General features: G+C 39.0%; 1 protein-coding gene across 1 annotated transcript in view; it reads left to right on the top strand.

Moving 5' to 3' along the window:
• Positions 1-20,299, top strand: part of igfn1.1 (immunoglobulin like and fibronectin type III domain containing 1, tandem duplicate 1) — a 145,474-nt gene that overhangs the window by 38,076 nt on the left and 87,099 nt on the right. Inside the window, exons 15-24 of the mRNA XM_060918444.1 lie at positions 2,011-2,135; positions 2,355-2,499; positions 2,583-2,876; positions 2,961-3,257; positions 3,360-3,539; positions 3,634-3,762; positions 3,984-4,292; positions 4,376-4,461; positions 4,695-4,887; positions 16,786-17,082. Coding sequence (XP_060774427.1) covers positions 2,011-2,135; positions 2,355-2,499; positions 2,583-2,876; positions 2,961-3,257; positions 3,360-3,539; positions 3,634-3,762; positions 3,984-4,292; positions 4,376-4,461; positions 4,695-4,887; positions 16,786-17,082 — 2,055 coding nt within the window. The remainder of the gene's footprint in view (positions 1-2,010; positions 2,136-2,354; positions 2,500-2,582; positions 2,877-2,960; positions 3,258-3,359; positions 3,540-3,633; positions 3,763-3,983; positions 4,293-4,375; positions 4,462-4,694; positions 4,888-16,785; positions 17,083-20,299) is intronic.

The raw sequence follows: 20,299 nt of genomic DNA, 5'->3' as shown, positions 1-20,299 counted from the left end.
GATGGTGTCACCGTTCCCCTCAACATTAACGCCATTCATTATATTCCTAATTGAAGCATGCACAGTTATCAGACCATCCACAGAATTACAAACATGTTGTTTCCTTGTTCTGTGTGTTGTACTCTACTGTATTCTTTTGTGTCTTTTGTGTCCTTTGTGAGTACATACTCATTTGCTTTGTGTGTGTATATGTGTGATTTATTTTTCATTGTGTCACTCACATGTCTTGGTTATCTGTGATGAGGAATCTTTAATGGTCACCTGATTTAATTAATTAATTCTTGTCAAAAGAACCTGATTAGTTTTCAAAAGGTAATACTTTTTTTTTTTTACAAATATCTTGAGACACTCGATATTTTGCATTACTTTTCCCTCTCTCCAGTCTCTCCATTAAGAAATTCAGCAGACTTCCAAAAGAAAAGAAATAATAGCATAAATACTTTGTTTCCTTCCATTTCTATGTATCTTTTTTTTTTCAAATTTATGTTCGTGTTAAAGTACAATGTTTGTGTTCATTTCTGTCAGTGTTACTGTCACTGTTTAAATGTTCTTTGTTTTTAATGTTGTTTTATAATCTTCCCTGCCACCATCTATCTTCTAAATGCTCAGCAACATTCAAAAAAATTAAATACCTGAAGTTGGAGGCAACCCACATGGTAACCCAATCAATAACCTGGGTCATAATCCAAGTGCTAACCTGGGTCATAAGCAAGGCAGTTCCTCTGGTCATAATCCAAGCAGCAACCTGGGTCATAACCCGACTGGCAACCCAGGTCATAACCAAGTGCTAACACAAATGGTAAGCCAAATGGGGATCCAGATGGCAACCCAAGTGGCAATCCAGGTGGCAATGGTGCTAAACCCGAGAGCAGCAAGGGGGTTCCGTCTGATGGTGAGGCCATTGAGGGCACAAAAGACAAGTCAGTTGAGGCTGGCAAGCATTCAAACTGCAGAAGACAAGGTCCCCTGCTTCCAGAGGCAACCATTGGTAAGAAATGGTAAAGGCTGCATAAAAAAAATGTATGGAAGCAATATTTTAAGAGAAGGTCATTTGGGACAAGAGTGGATTTGCCATTGCTTTGCAGGCTATAGAATATTAGTGTGAGCCTCTGTTGGATTATTTGGTCTAATGCCTGTGTTACATCACTGACCCTTTATCCCATTGAAATCAGTCTCTCTAAATTGTTTTTTGTGAAAAAATGTCTTTATGTGCAAGTGTTTGTGTGTTCATGTTGACTGCACTGTCTTAAGCTTTCTGAATTTAGATATTTACATCCATGAAAAAAATGAACATAGAATGAACACAGAAGCAAATTTAGTGGTGCATTTCAGAACAAAGAATAAACACTGACAGAGAATGGACACTTTAAAATCCTTTTTTTGGAGAGAGAGAGAGAGAGAGAGAGAGAGTACCAAGGGATATTTTACAACACTGAAGCTAAATGATCATTGAATCCAGTGGTTGTTAATAGATTTATTGAACTGACAGACAAATGATCAAAAAGATGATACAACAAGCAGAATGTATAATATGATGATGTGTTAACAACTATATTTGTTGTTAATACAAGAAGACGCCATTTTCAATTATAATAATAATGATAAGAAGAAGAAGACAATCCTGGCAATACAAACATGCAAGAATCCTGAACCTCATCATCAAGACATGGAAATCATCCATCCATCCATCCATCCATCCATTTTGTATGCCACTTATCCTTCAGGGTCGCAGGTGAAGCTGGAGACAGGCCCAGTTGACTTCAGATGAGACGCAGGGTACACCCTGGACAGGTCACCAATCTACACATGGAAATCATGACATCTGGAAAACATCAACGGAGATGATAGACATGTCTCTGTCAATATTAGAATTTCAGACATTTTGTTGGTAACAAAATGTAAAATAAGTTGAATGCTGAATACATATTTTATTTGATGTACATACTATCATATACTACCATTAGTGAAAATAATATGATTGATAATAAGATGTGCCCAAATGACTTGTAGGTCCTGGTGTTCACTTCTCTGCTGGCCTGGAAGATAGCAGGGCTATTGTAGGAGAGGCAGCTGAGCTGGTCTGCAAACTCAACAGTGCAGAGTGTAAGGGGCTCTGGTACAGAGATGGAAAAGAGGTATGGTTGAACTCTCATATATCTCAAGGAAACTAAAAATTTGCTTAGAGAGGTTGTAATATAGCATTTAAAGAATGATCCTTCATCTCCACATAAAGGTTAAGCACTGTTTGTAACCACAGTAATCTATTAACATTGTAGGTCCTTTAATCAGGAGCCAGAATACTTTCTATAAAAGATTTAATTAGAGTTGATATTTTGTTTTTTTTCTTTTAATAGATTTCTGATTCTACTGAGGGAATGACTATCAGCAAAGATGGCGCTGTTCATAAACTGAAAATCCACAAAGTGTCGGAGGAGTTTGCTGGAAAATATAAATTTGAGGCTGATGGTCGTAAAACTGAGGCTATGATAATTGTTGAAGGTGTGCTTTAACCACTCATCTGCCTATTTTATATTAAACACCTGAATATTGTTTTGGACCTCTAAGATGCATTTGTTTCCTAGATCCACCAAGATTTGCTACAAAAGACCTTGAAGAATTTGCCAAACCAAGAGTGGTCAAAAATAATCATAAAGCTGAGTTCAAAATACCATATATTGGCCGTGAGGCCACTAAAATACAATGGTACAAAGAAGGCGAGGAACTTACAACAGATGCAAACTGTAAGACTGAAGCTACTGAAAGCCATTGCCGTTTGTCTCTCAACAAACTACAGCGTAAAGACACAGGGGAAATTAAAATCAAAATAAAAAATGAATTTGGCACTGTTGAAGCAACAACTAATCTAATTGTACTTGGTAAGCCAATCAAATGAAAGTTTCTGGCACTAGATATAATGTTTTCCATATTAAGATCTAATATATGGTCTTGATGTCTAATAGACAAACCCACTCCACCTCTTGGACCTCTGGAGATACTTGAAGCTTCTTCAAACTGCATTGAGGTCAAATGGCGTCCACCAAAAGATGACGGGGGCTGTCCAATCACTCATTATATCCTTGAGCGTAATCAAGTTGGACGCAACACCTGGAAGAAGATTGGACAGATTCCTGGGGAAGCCCATTACAAAGACACTGATGTGGATCATGGTAGAAGGTATTGCTACCGCATCAGAGCTGAAACCTCAGAAGGTATCAGTGAAGTAATGGAGACAGAAGATGTTCAAGCTGGGACTAAAGGTGAGATTCTTATTAGGTTTGAAAACAAATATCCTTGAAGTTAAAAATCCCTTTCACACAAAGAAATATAGGCAGCATAAGAAACATTATCCACTTTTACAGCTTATCCTGGCCCACCACCTGCTCTTAAAGTGATCAGTGCCTTCAAGGACTGTATCACCTTGTCATGGACCTCTCCAACCAACACTGGAGGAACCAACATTCTGGGTTACAACCTTGAAAAACGCAAAAAGGGCAGCAACCTGTGGAGCCTTGTTCATCCACCAGAGGAACCAATCACCAGTTTGTTGTTTTCTTTGTTAAATTTTACCATTTCACTCTTACCCAATAATGCCTTTATGCTGTATTTTTTTTTTAATTCCTTTGTCTTCTACAGCCAAGAAATATGCTTGTAAAGATGTTATTGAGGGCATGGAGTATGAGTTTCGAGTTTCTGCGATCAATATATCTGGGGCTGGTGAACCAAGCGTACCATCAGAGACTGTATTTGCTAGAGATCCTAAAAGTAATTCAAATTCATCTGCTCAAATATAAAAAAAAATGCAAAACAATCTAGACTCTTACAAAGTATTAAAATTAAACATTTGCCAATGCATTCATTATTGTGCACTAACTTTACTCCCACAATTGTTCTAAAATGTCAATATTTTTCATTTTCTTCTACCTCTGGCATGTCATTTTTCCTTGCCAAGAAAAAATTACATTATGATTTTCTTTCCCCTTTAGAACCTCCTGGTAAAGTAATTGACCTTAAAGTGACAGGTTCCACATATAATACTTTGTCCCTTTCTTGGACAAAACCAAAAGAAGAAAAGGGAGAACAAGATGAAGCTAAAGGATATTTTGTTGAAATTAGACCTGCAGAGAGCACAGAATGGAATCGCTGCAATAGCCATGCCATTATTATGTCCTCCTACACTGTAAAGGGATTGAAGTCGATGGCCATGTACTGGGTGAGAGTGATAGCTGTGAATGAAGGTGGAGAAGGAGAACCTCAGGAGTTGAATAAATACATTCTAGCTATGCCTCCTCCTGGTATGTCACTGAATGGAAATCATCTATTTTACAGACCAAAACATTGTTGTTCTGATTTTGAATGGAACGTTTCTTTCCTTTAGTGAGACCGAAGTTCACAGATGCAAAGATAAAGAACTTCATGATAGTCAAAGCTGGAAATTCAGGAAAATTTGCAATTAATTTTGTGGTAAATATCAACTTGTTTCATAAAATGTTAATAAACATGAAAAAATAAATTATCCAATGGTTGATTAACTTAAAGCATCATTTAAATATCATATAGAGACCAACATTCAAAGTCCATTTTGGTTCTAAGTTATCATGGAATACTGTGCAATTGTACAGAGCTTAATATGACACTGGTGATAATGCTGTTTAGAGTGTTTATTTGATAAAAGAATGCACTGTATCCCTTGCCAGGCTTCTCCATGGCCTGAGGTCATTTGGCTTAAGGATGGCATTCCTGTCTCCAAACGTGTCACCATTAGCAATACTGAAGGAGGATCTCAAATCCTGATTCCATCAGCTGAGCATTCTGATAGTGGAATCTACACCATCATAGTAAAGAATGTTGTGGGCCAAGAGTCCTTCAATGTTGAAATCAGAGTCACAGGTACACTTGAACTCCATTACATAATTCTCCACACATTTGCAGACATATTGTACATAATTTCTTATGAATATATTTACATATTTAAGTAATAATCAAAGTTATATATTGCCATTTTATTGTTTTATATGATTTTATGAACAAGTATACAGTCAGCTCCAGAATTATTGCAATTATTGCCCTCCCAAAAAAAGGCAAACAGTGATTGTAGAAAATAAACATTACACACAATAATTCACACTTTCTAACATTTGGAGGAACTACTGACAGAAAATCATAAGAGCAATAAGTATTTTTCCTCACACAAATATGCATATATATATATATATATATATATATATATATATATATATATATATATACACACACACACACACACACACACACACGCACACACATACAGAGGGGGCTGCAAAAGTAGGTATACAGTAAGGATTATTCCAGTATTACCAGTATTATAATAGTGGTGCTAGGTTTCATTTAATACTAACATTTTGTGCAAGCATTTTGTTTTTCATTACTGTATACCTACTTTTGCAGCCCCCCCATATATATATCCTCCAAAGTATTTGATGGTAAGAATGTATAATTTTTTATTTTTCAACAATTATTATTATAGCATTTTTCACAAATTGCTACTGTCATTTGTCTGTTTACATCGTCTCATCTCATCTCATTATCTCTAGCCGCTTTATCCTTCTACAGGGTCGCAGGCAAGCTGGAGCCTATCCCAGTTGACTACAGGCGAAAGGCGGGGTACACCCTGGACAAGTCGCCAGGTCATCACAGGGCTGACACATAGACACAGACAACCATTCACACTCACATTCACACCTACGGTCAATTTAGAGTCACCAGTTAACCTAACCTGCATGTCTTTGGACTGTGGGGGAAACCGGAGCACCCGGAGGAAACCCACGCGGACACGGGGAGAACATGCAAACTCCGCACAGAAAGGCCCTCGCCAGCCCCGGGGCTCGAACCCAGGACCTTCTTGCTGTGAGGCGACAGCGCTAACCACTACACCACCGTGCCGCCCCCTGTTTACATCGTAAACAAAAAATTATATTGTCAGACATTTTGTATAAAGTTTTTTTTATCAAATTCGCAAAAAATAAAAATAAAACTGTTCTGTTTCTCAAAATCTAATGAATGTGGATAGAATAAAACAGTTGTTCCACTCAATCTCATCGTGCATGGCTTATAGCCAACTTGGCGCTACATGCCTCATCGGCTATCAGCTCAAGTACAACTCGATTTTGTGGAATAACGGTTTTATATATATATATATATATATATATATATATATATATATATATATATATATATATATATCCACACAAGTCTATATTCTTATATTGTTGCCTTTAGCTAAATATTAGATTAGATTAAACTTTATTGATCCCTTTGTCATTCTTCAAAGAATGTTCAACACAAAAGGGACAGTTTGTTCCTTGCCAAATCTCACCAACCTTAATAGACTTTCCAGAAAGAGACTCAGTGTTGTTATTGTCTGCAGTAGTTACCAGTTACCGGCCCTGTGACTGGGTGTGGTTGTGGGGACGCTGTACTGATAAACACACCAGCTCTCTCCATCTCTCCCAATCATGTGCCATTCTCTGGGTTTCCACAAAGCTTCTTTGGGTCCACTCTGTGACGTTGTCGGCCCATTTCTTCCTCTGTCTGCCTCTTCTTCTGCGGCCCTGGACCGTGCCTTGTAGGATGACTTTGGAAAGGCTGTTGCTGGATCTGGTTACATGTCCATACCATCTGAGTTTTCTCTTTTTAACTGTGGTGAGGTGGTCTTCATGTCTGCCGATGTTCTGTGAGATGATATTGTGGACTTCTTCGTTGGTGATATGGTCCAGGTAGGAGATGCCAAGGATGGTTCTGTAGACAGCAAAATCCCCAGTGCTGAATTAACAATTGTGTTGAATTAACAATTGGACACATATAAACACAATAGGGTGTTAAATCAACACTCTGGGTGTTAATTCAACACTGGGGATTTTGCTGTGTAGCACCTCATCTCAACTGACTGGATTCTTCTTTGGAGCTCTGATGTCAGTGTCCAAGATTCTGAGGTGTGCAAAAAGATGGAGATGACCAATGTGTGCAGGAGCTTCAGCTTGGTCCTGAGACTGATGTTCTTGTCTCTCCAGATTGGTTTGAGCTTCGCCATGGCTGCTGATGTCTGGGCAGCTCTGGACAGTACTTCAGTTCTGGAACCCTCCTCACTGATTATAGAGCTGAGGTATTTGAACTGTCTCACTGTCTCAAGTTCCTGTCCATTCACTGAAATCTTTGTTGCAATTGGGATCTGGCTGTTCATCATCAGCTTTGTTTTCTCTGTGCTGATCTCCATTCCAAGTCTTGTGGATGCTTTGTTGATGTTTTCTACCAAGCTGGCAAGTTCTTCCTCCTCTCCTGCAAGTCCATCAATGTCATCAGCAAACCAAAGGTTTGTGATGATTCTGCCACCAATGCTGATTGTGCCCTGATGATCTTTGAAAGCTTCTGTCATTATACGCTCAAGAAAGATGTTAAAAAGCGTAGGTGACAGGAGGCAGCCTTGATGCACCCCAACTGCGGTGTGGAACCATTCTCCCAAAGAACCTTGCACAAGTACTGTGCTACTGGCCTTGTTGTACAGATATTGAATGGTGTTGATCAGCTTTTGGCCCATGTTATATTTCTTCATTGTTGCCCACAGCGCGTCATGCCACACTCTATCAAATGTTTTTTTTAATATACTTTTTATTTAGTATTTTCAGCTTAATATGAAGCAAAAAACAAGCAGACAATGAACTATCAAGGGGTATAAATGAACAAAAACACAAACGTGGGGGCTCCTCTGTTGGTAGTATTGTGATACATCATGTCCAGTGTCTTTAATTGTCCTGTTTAATTGGTAGCGTCCTCTATTCCTTTGATATAAGCAGTGCATTTCTTCCATTTCCTGGGAAAGATTGCTCCACTATGCCTCAGAGAGAAAGTAATCTTTTCCATTACATAAATTTCCTTAACTCTGTCCATCCACTGATTAAGGCTTGGGGGTTCAGTTTTATACCAGTTCTTTGTAATTGTTTTTTTTTTTTTTTACAGGCAATTAACAGTACTTTACACAGATACCAGTCTTCCTTTATAATAACATTGTCTTTCCAAACACAGAAATACAGAATCTTAACATCATTAGAAATCTTATATCCCAAAATCTTTCCCACAGTTAGACATATATATTCCCAGAAAGTGTGAATTTTTGGGCATGACCAGAAGATATGGGAGTAATTAGCATTCAAGTTCCTGCACCACCTCCAGCACCGTTCCTGAGGCTGAGATAATTTCAAGATTCAAGATTCAAGATGTTTATTTGTCATATACACAATAACAGACACAGCGGTTTATTATTGGGTAATGAAATTCTTATTTTGCAACTACCCGACCAAACTATGCTTACTAATATAAAAAGAAATATATATATAAAATACGAAATATAAAATATAAAGTGCATATGCAATGCAAAATATAAAAGTAGAATGAAAATAAATGAAAATAAACATAATTAAAAAAACAATCAAACAATATGCAAACATAGAGGTAGATATACTGTGCAATGTGCAATGTCTTGTGCAAAATTGCAAATATAGAGGTAGATGGTGATTATAATCCGTGGTTCAAAAGCCTGATGGAAATATAGAGGTAGATGGTGATTATAATCCATGGTTCAAAAGCCTGATGGCCTGGGGGTAAAAACTGTTTGTCAGTCTAGTAGTCCTTGCTTTCACACTCCTGTAGCGTCTGCCAGATGGTAGGAGTGTGAATAATCTGTGTTGTGGGTGTGTTTGGTCCCTGATGATGCTCTGTGCCCTTTTTGTGACCCAGGTGTTGTAAATGTCCTGTAGTGGGGGGAGGATTGCTCCACAGATGAACTGTGCCATTTTAATGACACACTGGAGAGCCTTTCTGTCCTGAGTTGTGCAGTTCCCGTACCACACAGTGATGGAATTTGTCAGGACACTCTCCACTGTACACCTGTAGAAGTTGCTGAGGAGTTTGGTGGATAGTCCAAATTTCCTCAGCTTCCTCAGGAAGAAGAGTCTCTGTTGAGCCTTCTTGATGGTCTGCTGTGTGTTGTGTGTCCAGGTGAGATCCTCACTGATGTGAGTTTCAAGGAATTTAACTGTTTTCACCCTCTCCACCTGTGTCCCGTCGATGTGCAGCGAGGCATGCTGGTCTCTCCTCCTCTTCCTCGGGTCAATAATCATCTCCTTGGTCTTAATCATAATCATATCATTAATCATATTAATTTGCTTTTAATATGTGGTGTAATGAAGAAACAGATCAATTTTTTCCAACCAAATACTCTCCACCTCTTTGAACTTGTGGATGAATGCTCTGTACTCCACATTGAACACCAATCCTCCTGTGATAGTTCTATGTTTAGTTCTTTCTCCCATTTTGCTTTAATGTATCCTGTGTTGTTCCCATTCTATTTTTGAAGGCCCTGATATATTATGGAAATATTTTTTATTATTATTTTTATTTTTATAGGCTTCAGTTAGAACATCTATCACTGCATTACCCTCTTCAGACAATGTTGGTTTTATTCTTTTATCATAGTAATCTCTTATTTATAGGTATCTGAAGAAGTCTTTGTTTTCAAGTCCAAATTCCTTCTGTAATTCTCTAAAACTTTTTAAGAACCCACTGAGAGTTAGTGTACATACTGCTGTAATGCCCTTGTCCCACCACCGTCTGAAGTCAGCATCACTGATTCCTGGTTTGAACCTGGGATGGCCAAATTAATAATTTGATGTTTCCCTCCATATTGTATTCTTTTACCATCTTGCTCCAAATATCCAGTGTTTGTTTAATAATTTCATGATTGCTTTGTTGACCCATTTTATTTCCTATGTCCCCTAATGTTGCTTGAATTTGGAAAGTATCTATCTTGGCCTCTATGTCTTTCCATCTTGCCTGATATAGAAGGCAGCATGCACAAACCAGGAACCTCCCTTGAGCTGTGTAGAAGTATCGTTTCAGGTTAGGCAAGGACAACCCACCCTCCTCTTTTTGTAATTGAAGTGTTTTATACCTGACCCTTGGTTTCTTCCCAGCCCAGATAAATCTAGATATAAGTTTGTCCCAGTTTCTGAATTGTGTTTCTGGAATCATTTGTGGAATAGATTGAAAAAGGTATAACAATCTTGGTAATACATTCATTTTCATTACCTCAATTCGAGTCTCAAAATCCATGTTGAAGACTGACCACCACCTGATATCTCATCATCTCTAGCTGCTTTATCCTGTTCTACAGGGTCACAGGCAAGCTGGAGCCTATCCCAGCTGACTACAGGTGAAAGGCAGGGTACACCCTGGACAAATCACCAGGTCATCACAGGACTGACACATAGACACAGACAACCATTCACACTCATGGTCAATTTAGAGTCACCAGTTAACCTAACCTGCATGTCTTTGGACTGTGGGGGAAACCGGAGTACCCGGAGGAAACCCACGCAGACACGGGGAGAACATGCAAACTCCGCACAGAAAGGCCTCACCGGCCACAGGGCTCGAACCCAGAACCTTCTTGCTGTGAGGCGACAGCACTAACCACTACACCACTGTGCCGTCCCACCTGATATCTGTCTTTATATTGTTGATAATCTGATTATAGTTTATTTCAAATGTTTTATTGAGATTTTTTGCCAATACCACACCCAGATATTTAATTACTTTAGCATTCCATTTGATTTTGTATTTTTCTCTAATTTCCTGGCCTGGGGTATAATTAAATGTGAGAATTTGTGTTTTTGCTATGTTTAATTTGTCACAATAATATCATCTGCAAAGAGCTCTATGATATGTTTCTGTTTTCCTAGTTGGATTCCTTTTAAGTTGTTACTCTCTCTGATCATTTGTGCCAATGGGTCAATAAATATTGCAAACAGGGTAGGGCTAAGACAACATCCTTGACGAGTCCCTCATTGTAAGATAAATCTATCAGTTAGGTCTCCATTAATTTTTATCCTCGCTGTAGATTCTTGGTAGAGGCCTTGAATACATTGGATTGACTGTTTTTGAATCTCTAGTTTCCCTAATACCTGGTACAGAAATCTTCAATTGACACAGTCAAAGGCCTTCTCTGCGCCGAGGCCCACTAATACTGCTCTCAATCCCGGTCTTTGAATTTGATCTATTATGTGTAGGATTCGTCTAATATTATCCTGAGTCTGTCTACCTGTTATGAACGCTGATTGGTCTTCATCAATCAAATCAGTCGTAAAATTTTCAAATCTTTTAGAAATGATCAAGGTAAAAATCTTATAATCCACATTTAGAATTGAAATAGGCCTGTAGGATTCACAATAGTCAATGTTTTTCCCTTCTTTTGGTATAACTGAAATTATAGCCTCTTTCCATGAGGGGGGTATTTTGCCCTCTGTCAGAGTGAGGTTAAAAGAATTCAGGAGTAGGGGAGTTAATTCTTCCCTAAATGTTTTATACCACTCGCTGGGGAGTCCGTCGCAACCTGGTGTTTTGTTTGATTTTAACCTGCTAATTGCAGCATCTAGTTCCTTCTTAGCGATGTTGGAGATTAGTTTCCTATTTTGTTCTTCTCCAATGGCTGGTAAGTCCAATGAATCCAGGAATTCTTTCATTTCATTCTCTTCTTTTGCTGTGGGTTGGGAATATAAGTTTTCATAATAATCTTTAAAAACCTTTTCTATTTCTTCGGGTTCAAATAGTAGTTTTTTGTTACGGGGTCTTTAATCTTATATATTGTGTTAGAAGTTTGCTGGACCTTAAGTCTTCTCGACAAATATTTAGTTGCTTTGGGGCCTGATTCATAGTAGGTTTGTTTAATGAATCTTAATTTTTTCTCAACCTCATTACATAGGATGTCATCTATCTGTTGTCTCACCTCGATTATTTGTTGTAAAACTGTTTCATCCTTATTGTTTTTATGTTGTTGTTCCAGTGTTTTTAAGTGTTTAATCATCTTTTTATAATCTTCCTCTCTAATCTTTTTTTAGTAGGCTGCCTTTGCTATTAACCTCCCTCTCATTACAGCTTTGACCATGTCCCATAGTATGGTAGAATCCACTGGGCTGCCTTTATTTTCTTCTATGCATTGTTTAATATCTTTCTTATCTTCTTCCTGGAGTTCCTGGTTATTCAGCATACCCACATTTAATTTCCATAGTGTGTTTTTATTTCTCTTATTTAAGCAGATATTGAGATAAATTATACTGTGATCAGACAAATCAGTTATCCCTATATTACATTCTTCTATTCTATGTCTGTCTATTGTGTTCATAAAAAAAAAAATCTATTCTGGAGTACACTGAGTGTGGAGCAGAGTAATATGTGTAGTCCCTCTCCAATGGATGGAGTTCCCTCCAAACATCAAACATCCCCAGCTCAGTCAGAGAGGTACTGACGAGCTTTGACAGATGGGTCTTAATTCTCTTGCTGTTAGTTGTGTCCAATTTAACATTCAAAGTCATGTTGAAATCCCCTGCACATATTAGAATTCCTTCATTTTCTAAGGCTTTAATTTCAAACAGTAATTTCAGAAACATTTTATCAGAATTAGGTGGCACCAAAGTAACTACATTATTGTCCATTTTCCCTTTTACAATTACATACCTCCCCTCTTTGTCACCTATTTCCTTAATAACTTCAAAATTGACAGAGTTGGAAATTAATATGGCAACCCCTCTCTTTGGACCCTTCTTAAATGAGCTGAAGAAGGCATTTTTAAACCCAAATTTCGTCAGTTTATGTTCTTGCTGAGATAGATGCATTTCTTGTAGGTATATCACTTGGATTTTTCTTTCTTCATTTCAGCCAATACTTTTCCTCTTTTAATTGGATTATTTAAGCAATTTACATTTAAGGACGCTATTTTCACATTGCTACACTGCATCACTTATGAAAACAGCGATAAAATAAAACATCTGTGTCCCCACTAACATTGCCAAAATGATGGCATAAAACAGACGAAGCAAATAAAACAGGTGATCTTCCAAACAAAGGAGGATCTTTCGGTCCTCCAACAATAAGAGCCCGTTGGTGGATCTAGGAAATAACCTCTTTAGAAAAGAGGGGCCTAACTCAGTAATGACATTAGGACCTAGAGTAAAGGTTTTAGTCATACTAAGTGAATCCAACGTTAAAACTTTAAGAAAAGAAAATGAAGTAACTCAGACCTCCAATAGTCATTTTTCTTTTAACATAGGGGAAGTATGTTAATCGTGATTCAGATTACCAAAAACACAGGCTAATTCAGAACATTCCTACCAGTTTTGCTTCTTTTTATATTTTCTGCCTTTAATCAAAGAGTCTTCTAAATTCTTGTAATTTTTCTTTGGCTCGTGTCACTGTTGTTGTTGTGTTGCTCCTCTGGGATCCCTCCTCGTGCTGCCACTCCATCGCTGCACTGAGCCGTGTCTCCGGTCTGTTCGCCGCCTCGGTCATCAGTGTCAATCTCTTCTCTGCGAGTCCATGCCTCACCAATTCATCCTTCACCTCTCTAGTGCTATTATATGTTCGGGTTCCAGTCTCCCACTGGATCCTCATCCTGGTGAATGGCGTCTGGAATCGAATGCCTTTGTCCTTCAGGATTCTTTTAGCAGCATTGTACTCCTTTCTCTTTTGAACAGCGTCTGTCGTGTAATCATGATCGAATGACAGTATTTTGTTTCCCAGTTGTATTTTCTTTTTCCACGCCTCTCTCAAAACTCTCTCTTTGGTAGTAAATTCCAGGAAATTTACAATGATGGGTCTCGTCTGGGCTCCGTCTGCTGGCCTCTGTGCTAGCAACCAATGCGTTCTTTGAATTTGGAAAGTAAAATTCTCCGGCAAGTCAAGCTCACATCTAATCAGGTCTTGCACAAACTTAGCCACAGACTCACCCTCTTCTCCGTCTGCAACTCCATAGATACGGAGATTATTTCTCTTTGATCTGGACTCCAAACCATTTAACTTTTCCTGAAGAGTTTTTTGTTCCTTCAAGGAGATAATGAGAGCGTTGTTTGCCTCCTGTGCCCAGTGCTCCAGCTTTCCAATCCGCAACTCTGCCTCGTTGATTTTGCCGCTCTGTAGCTGTTGTTCAGTGGTGACTTTAGTGAGCTGTTGGTTTATATCTTGTTTGAAATCATCCAAGTCTTTTCTCACGTCGCTTCTCAATGTTTCTCCAAATGCACGAAAGGCATCTTTAATTTCTGTTTTTAAGTCCCGTATCTCCCTGCTGATAGTTTCTAGACCTGAGCACATTCCCGCCTCACATCCAGCTAGGTGCATTGTTTCATGGCCTCCATCTTCTTCCATTTCACGGTTAACAAGCGATTTCTCCATTTCGTCTTTCGCCGTGCTTTTAGTCTGAGTGAATTGAGTTTTCCTTCCCATTACAACTTTCCCCCAGTCACATTTCAATCTGTATGATTTCTAGCTCTATTTATTTGAGTTTTCAAGGGTTTTTTATCCTCGACTATCGGGAGCTCCAATGCCACACAGCCTACCACTCCATGTCCTATCCAGAAGTCCCAATCAAATGCTTTTTTAAAGTCAATGAAGACATGGTCGATGGTTTGTTGGTGCTGTGAGTATTTCTTGCACACAACTCGTAGATTGAAGATCTGTTCTGTGGTGCTTCTTCCATTGCAAAACCCAGCCTGTTCTTCTGCAATGACTTCCTCTGCCTGTGGTTTCAGCCTGTTCAGTAGGACCTTTACCATCACTTTGCTGGCATGACTGATGAGACTGATCATTCTATAATTCTGGCATAGTTGGAGGGTGCCTTTCTTCGGGAGAGTGACGATAAGTGACTGGGTCCATGTTGTTGGCCATTTGCCTGTCTGCCAGATCTTGTTGCAGATTTTTCTCAGCAGTTCAATTGTTGCTTCTCCTCTGTTTTTGATGAGTTCTGCTGGGATGTTGTTGGATCCAGCAGCTTTATCGTTCTTGAGTGACTTTACTGCTGCTTCTACTTCTTCTTTCATGATTGGGAAGTCATCTTCATTTGTAGATTCTGGAACTGTGAGTACATTGGGGTCTCCGTTTGACTGGCGGTTGTACGGCTGTTGGCAGTACTCTGTCCAACAGGCTACAATGTCACTGCTCTCAGTCAGGCATGTTCCATCCTTGCTCTGAATTGTACCGACTTTTGACTTTCTGTTTAGTGAGTTTTTTCACAATCTGGAATGCCTTTCTTGTCTTGTTCTTCTGTAGGTTGTCTTCCATTTCCATGCATTGTTCTTTAATCCACTGTTCTTTTGCTTCTTTCATGTTTTTTCCTATCTTTGTGTTGATTTCTTTGTATTCAGTTGTACTTGTTGTATGCCTGGCATTTTTCAGTTTTCTTCTAGTGTCGCACATCTCAAGGATTTCATTTATCATCCATGGTTTGTTCTTGTGGCGGTAGTTCCCCAGGGCTTCCTTGGCTGTTTCTGTCATTATGGTATTGAAGGAGTTGGTCAGGACTTCAGCGTCCTCTTCGAGTGTTAGTAGTGGGGCGAATTTACCGCCTATGGTTGCTTGAAAGGACTTGCAGATGTCAGGGTCCTTCAGTCTCTCAAGGCCAAACTTCAGCCTTGTGTACTTGGGCTTGGTGATCATCTTCAGCTTCACTCACAAGTTCATCATGACAAGGTCATGGTCACTTCCCACATCAGCACCTGGTAATGTCCTTGTTTTAGCTCTGTTTATACTAGATTGGAAACAGTTTTGCACCAGAATGTAGTCGATCTGGTTGTGATGGGCTCCGTCTGGTGCGTGCCATGACCAATGCTGAGAGGCCTTGTGTTCACCAAAAGTGCTTGCTAGGACCATGTTATTGTAGCTAGTAAACTCCAGTAGCCTTCTTCCCCGTTCATTTGTGCTTTCAATGCAGGATGGTCCTAAGTGATCTTTCCAGTCTTGCTGTGCATCTACACCAACCTTGGTGTTCCAGTCTCCTTGTATGATCAGGATGTCTTTCTTGTCTACAACTTTTTGTAGCTGGGAGTAGAATTCCTCTATCTGGTCGTCATCATACTCGGTGGTTGGTGCGTAGATCTGTATCACATTGATGTTGAAGGGGGACGCTTTCAGATGGATAATGATGATTCTGCTGGAAACAGGGCAGCATCTAAGGACTGCCAAGAACTGCTGCTTTGATGGATTTGTTGACTAGCAACCAACTCCATTTGTGTGTTTGTCTTTTTTTCCACTATAGTAGAGCAGATGACCTTCCTCAGTTTGGTGTTCTCCGAGGTTTTTCCACCTGACCTCACAGAGACCAACTACATGCCACCTGTAGTGGCTCAGTTCCAGTGTCAGTTCCTGAAGTTTCCTTACTTGGGCCAGTGTTCTAACATTCCATGTGGCGATGGCGATGTTGTCTCTTCCACATATCTTGTTGGTCAGTGATCCATCAGTAGCATATTTTACTCCTCCACCCTGATGAGCAGTGGTGGGCACGGTCCTTGTTATCCCAGGCGATGACCAATCCGGTATGAAGTTTGTTGTTGTGTTCATCATGGTCAGCATGTCTTGGGCAAGTATGGCCTAGTGGAGCCCAACCCTCTCCAGGCCTGACCACAGCCGAGGTCCTCCAATTAGGTGGCTCGCCTTGGTCTGCAGTTGAGGTTTCAGCAAATCTGTAATTGACAATTTCCATTAATTTGTAAACTAATTGGGTGGTAAAATACAGTACTTAAAAAAAAACTTTGAAAAATAGCATTACAACAAACCTGCAGAGTATCAGTATATATTATCATTTTATCAAATATCACTTGTTATTAATTTTATGTATTTATTTTTGCCCATTTTCCTCATCATCAGTCATTCTGGAGTTGATGATACATTTCTAATACATGTGAAAACATACATTGTACCTGCATGTTTCCATAGATGAGCCTAAGCCTCCAGGGTCTGTTGAACTAGATATGAATGTACCAGGCACAGTGACAGTCACTTGGGCGGCCTCGCCAGATGAAAAACGAGACGATCATCTGCACTACATGGTGACGAAGAGGGACTCTGTTAAACAAACCTGGCACACAGTGGCTGATGGCATCTTCAACAACAGCTTCACAGCCTGCAACATCATGCCGGGGAGAGAGTACCAGTTCCGTGTCTATGCCAAAAATGACATGGGACAATCTGCTCCCTCTGAATCTCCAAAGTGGCTCATTACTGAGAAGAAAGGTTTGTAATGAGGCTCTGTTACAGTCCTATTTAATTCTCTTCTAAACTGAATGCATTTTTCTAGGCTGTGATACATTGAGTATATTTACTATCTGACTGAGTTTCCCAAAAGCATCACAGCACAAACATCATCAATAAATGGTAGCGCGAGAAGCACAATGAACGCTCTCTCTCCTAGTTAAGATGCCCTTAGCATTAAGAGGCTTTTGGGAAACCCACCATAGTTCATAGAGGCCCATGCAGTTCTTAAAAGGTTGCATGTGCAATCTTCAAGTGTGCATGCCTTATGTAGTGCTCTGTAGCCTTAGTGCAACAGAAGGTAATCAAAAAAAGTTACTGTTGCCCATAATGCCTCAAGACAGTTTTTAACAGTGAATTTACATATTATAAGCTAATATAAATGTTCACTGGATGTTGGCCATATACAGACAGGTAACAAGTTAATAAAAACAGTGGCTCTGTTTTGCTCTGAGGGCAGCATGGTTCAATTGCCCTTCTCCCTTTGTAATACTTCCACCAGATGTGTGGAATGGTAAGCTAGGCTCAGCAAATTACCTGTAATCCTCCACAGGGTCTCTAGTTCGACTGCCACTGGCATTCATAAATACCCATGCTGAAATTGGTTACATTTTTTACCCAGATACCATGAAAGCTGAGCCAGGACATATGAGAGACTGCAGAAAATAAAATGCTGCAGACGATCAAATAATGTAGTCACACTGATATCCTGATTAATGCCTCTGGCTTACTTCTCTACTGGCCCAGAAATATTCAGTAGTCATTTCATGTCTGCCAAAGTTTTTGCCTCCTTTCAAAAGTCTACTGGCAAGTTAACATTTCATATTCATATATGTATTATATATGAATATGAATAATAATAAATGGCAAACATACTTATATATTTACCTACAGCAGCCGTTTCTTATCGCTGTGTAGATTCATTTCATCTTGTGATCCATTTCATTCATTTCATCTGGTGAGCCGAGTAAAATTTTCTCATTGGAACTGCTTTTAAATGGTTTCCTAGTCACATTGTTTGCACCCTACATAGCATATAACAATGCTCTAATGATCAGTGTAGAAAGACATTAAAACAAACTTCCTGTGCCTTATGCTTACTTTCACTATATGAGAGTGCCACACATATTTTAACATCGAATGAGATATGTTCCTGGCTTATTTTTGAAATTGTTTTTTCAATTTCAAGTAACATTTTACTACTTTCAAGTCGCCACCTGATAAAGATGTAATCAAATGCCAGTACATTATTAGTACAAAATGGATACAATACACATAGGGATAGGAGGTGCACTCTTGCTTTTTTAAGAAAGTTTGTGAGAAGGGTTCACAGCATTGGGATCCTGTAGAAAACAACAAAAATGTCACCCAAGCTGGAGGTTTTTACTTTCATGTGAGTGGTCAGACACAGAGACTGCAGGACAAACAAACAAAGATCATTGTAGCAGTCCCTGGGCCCTGTACTACGAAGCGGGTTTTTTGGCTTACCAGGGTAACTTCGAGAGTAACTTGATCACGTGCAGCGTAACTTCCCGATTAACCCATACTACGAAAGTTGGCTATGTTCAAACCGAGGTATGCTGCCATGGCAACTTACGCTGCATCTCAAACCTGCTCGTCTCAGGTTATGTTCTTGGTTAACCCGAGGTTTCCGATTAACCACACCCTTTTTAAACACCACCTCTCCACTGACATTTCCTCTAGAGACAATGCCAGCGTACCTGGATGACCCGTGCGATATCGGAGCGCAGATTAGAGATGGGATTTATGGCTCTTTGATGGGATCCGCATCTTTGTGATCCGTTCTTTGAAAAGAGCCGTTCAAAAGACTGGCTCATTTGGCTCTTTTTAAATATGTATTCAGTTTTAAGAAGACAGCGTCTAAAGAAGCCAGATCCCTCTGCTTAGACAGTGACATCAATATTTCTGGACATACCTTTTATATAAAGCAACCTAGACTTACATTATTGTAACCCCTAAATGCTCATAAATAACCATTAAAAAACAATGAGGGCTTCAATGAATGTCCATGCAGAACGGCTTTTCTGTAAAAAAAAAAAGAACCCACTCAAGAACATAGTTATCAAGAACGCAAGAATATTTTATAGAAAAACACTTGTTTTACAAAAACATTTAAGTCTGAGATACAACATAGATACAAAAATATAACACAAGAACTAGTTATCACACAAGAACATTTTAATAGAAAAAAACAAACTTTCTATATTAAAAATATTGAAATTGTAATAAAAATAGATACAACTAAACAGTCAGATAAATAGATAAAGTTATAACAAGAACACAAGATTATTTTAATAGGAAAAAACAAACTATTAATGCAAAAAATATATTATTATTAGAAAAATAGATACAACTAGACAAACAGATAAATAAATAAAATACACAAAAATAGAACAAACAAAATGACGATAGAATAAATTAAATGAACGTCCGTGCAAAGTAGTTTTCCCACAATATTATCATTAATATCACACAACAACATTATAAACTATATACAAAACAATTTGAACTATTAGGCAAACAGATAAAACTTGAATAAATAAAAGGCAAATGAATGCTTGCTTGCACGTGCGCACACACACACACACCATTATGATGTTTTTATATTTCATTTTCACCTGTTGCCAGGTGCGTTTGGCACTGCTGTTGCCTCTGAAATGTTCACAGGACATACACCAACTTAGTCAAAGGGACTGAACAGTCAGTCATCCTAATTCATGTGACTCTGTGCACATATCAGCTTAAGTAGGCTACTCCATGAATTTACCATACCAGATTTTATTCAGGATTTTTCGGACATTAAACAAGCTATATATGACTGGGGCCACGTCGAAGGACCATTTTCTGTGACTTGTGATTGATCATGAAGCTTTCTCTCATCCTATACTTCTGTTCTGGAACATGTAGAAGGGAGAATGTACTTGCGCATTTACCCGATCGGCAATTCGTTGCCAACATGCTTGCCGCTCCTTATTGGCAGCCGCTGTGTTAGATTTTGCTCTTAATGTTGTTTTGAACTCCTCGTAGCTTTGCATTATGACAGCGCATTCTTCCTCCGTGAAGTGCGGTGACCGTGCCGTTGTGAACAGTGGTGATTTGCGCTGATAACCTCCCCTTTAACGTGAACGCGCATTAACCCTGATTAGGTTAACACAGGTTCAACAAATCAACTTCATAA

The sequence above is a fragment of the Neoarius graeffei genome, chromosome 4, assembly GCF_027579695.1.
Source record: "Neoarius graeffei isolate fNeoGra1 chromosome 4, fNeoGra1.pri, whole genome shotgun sequence".
Taxonomy (NCBI): Eukaryota; Metazoa; Chordata; class Actinopteri; order Siluriformes; family Ariidae; genus Neoarius; species Neoarius graeffei.
The sequence above is the reverse complement of the archived record's forward strand: the minus strand, read 5'-3'. Positions and strand labels throughout refer to the sequence as shown.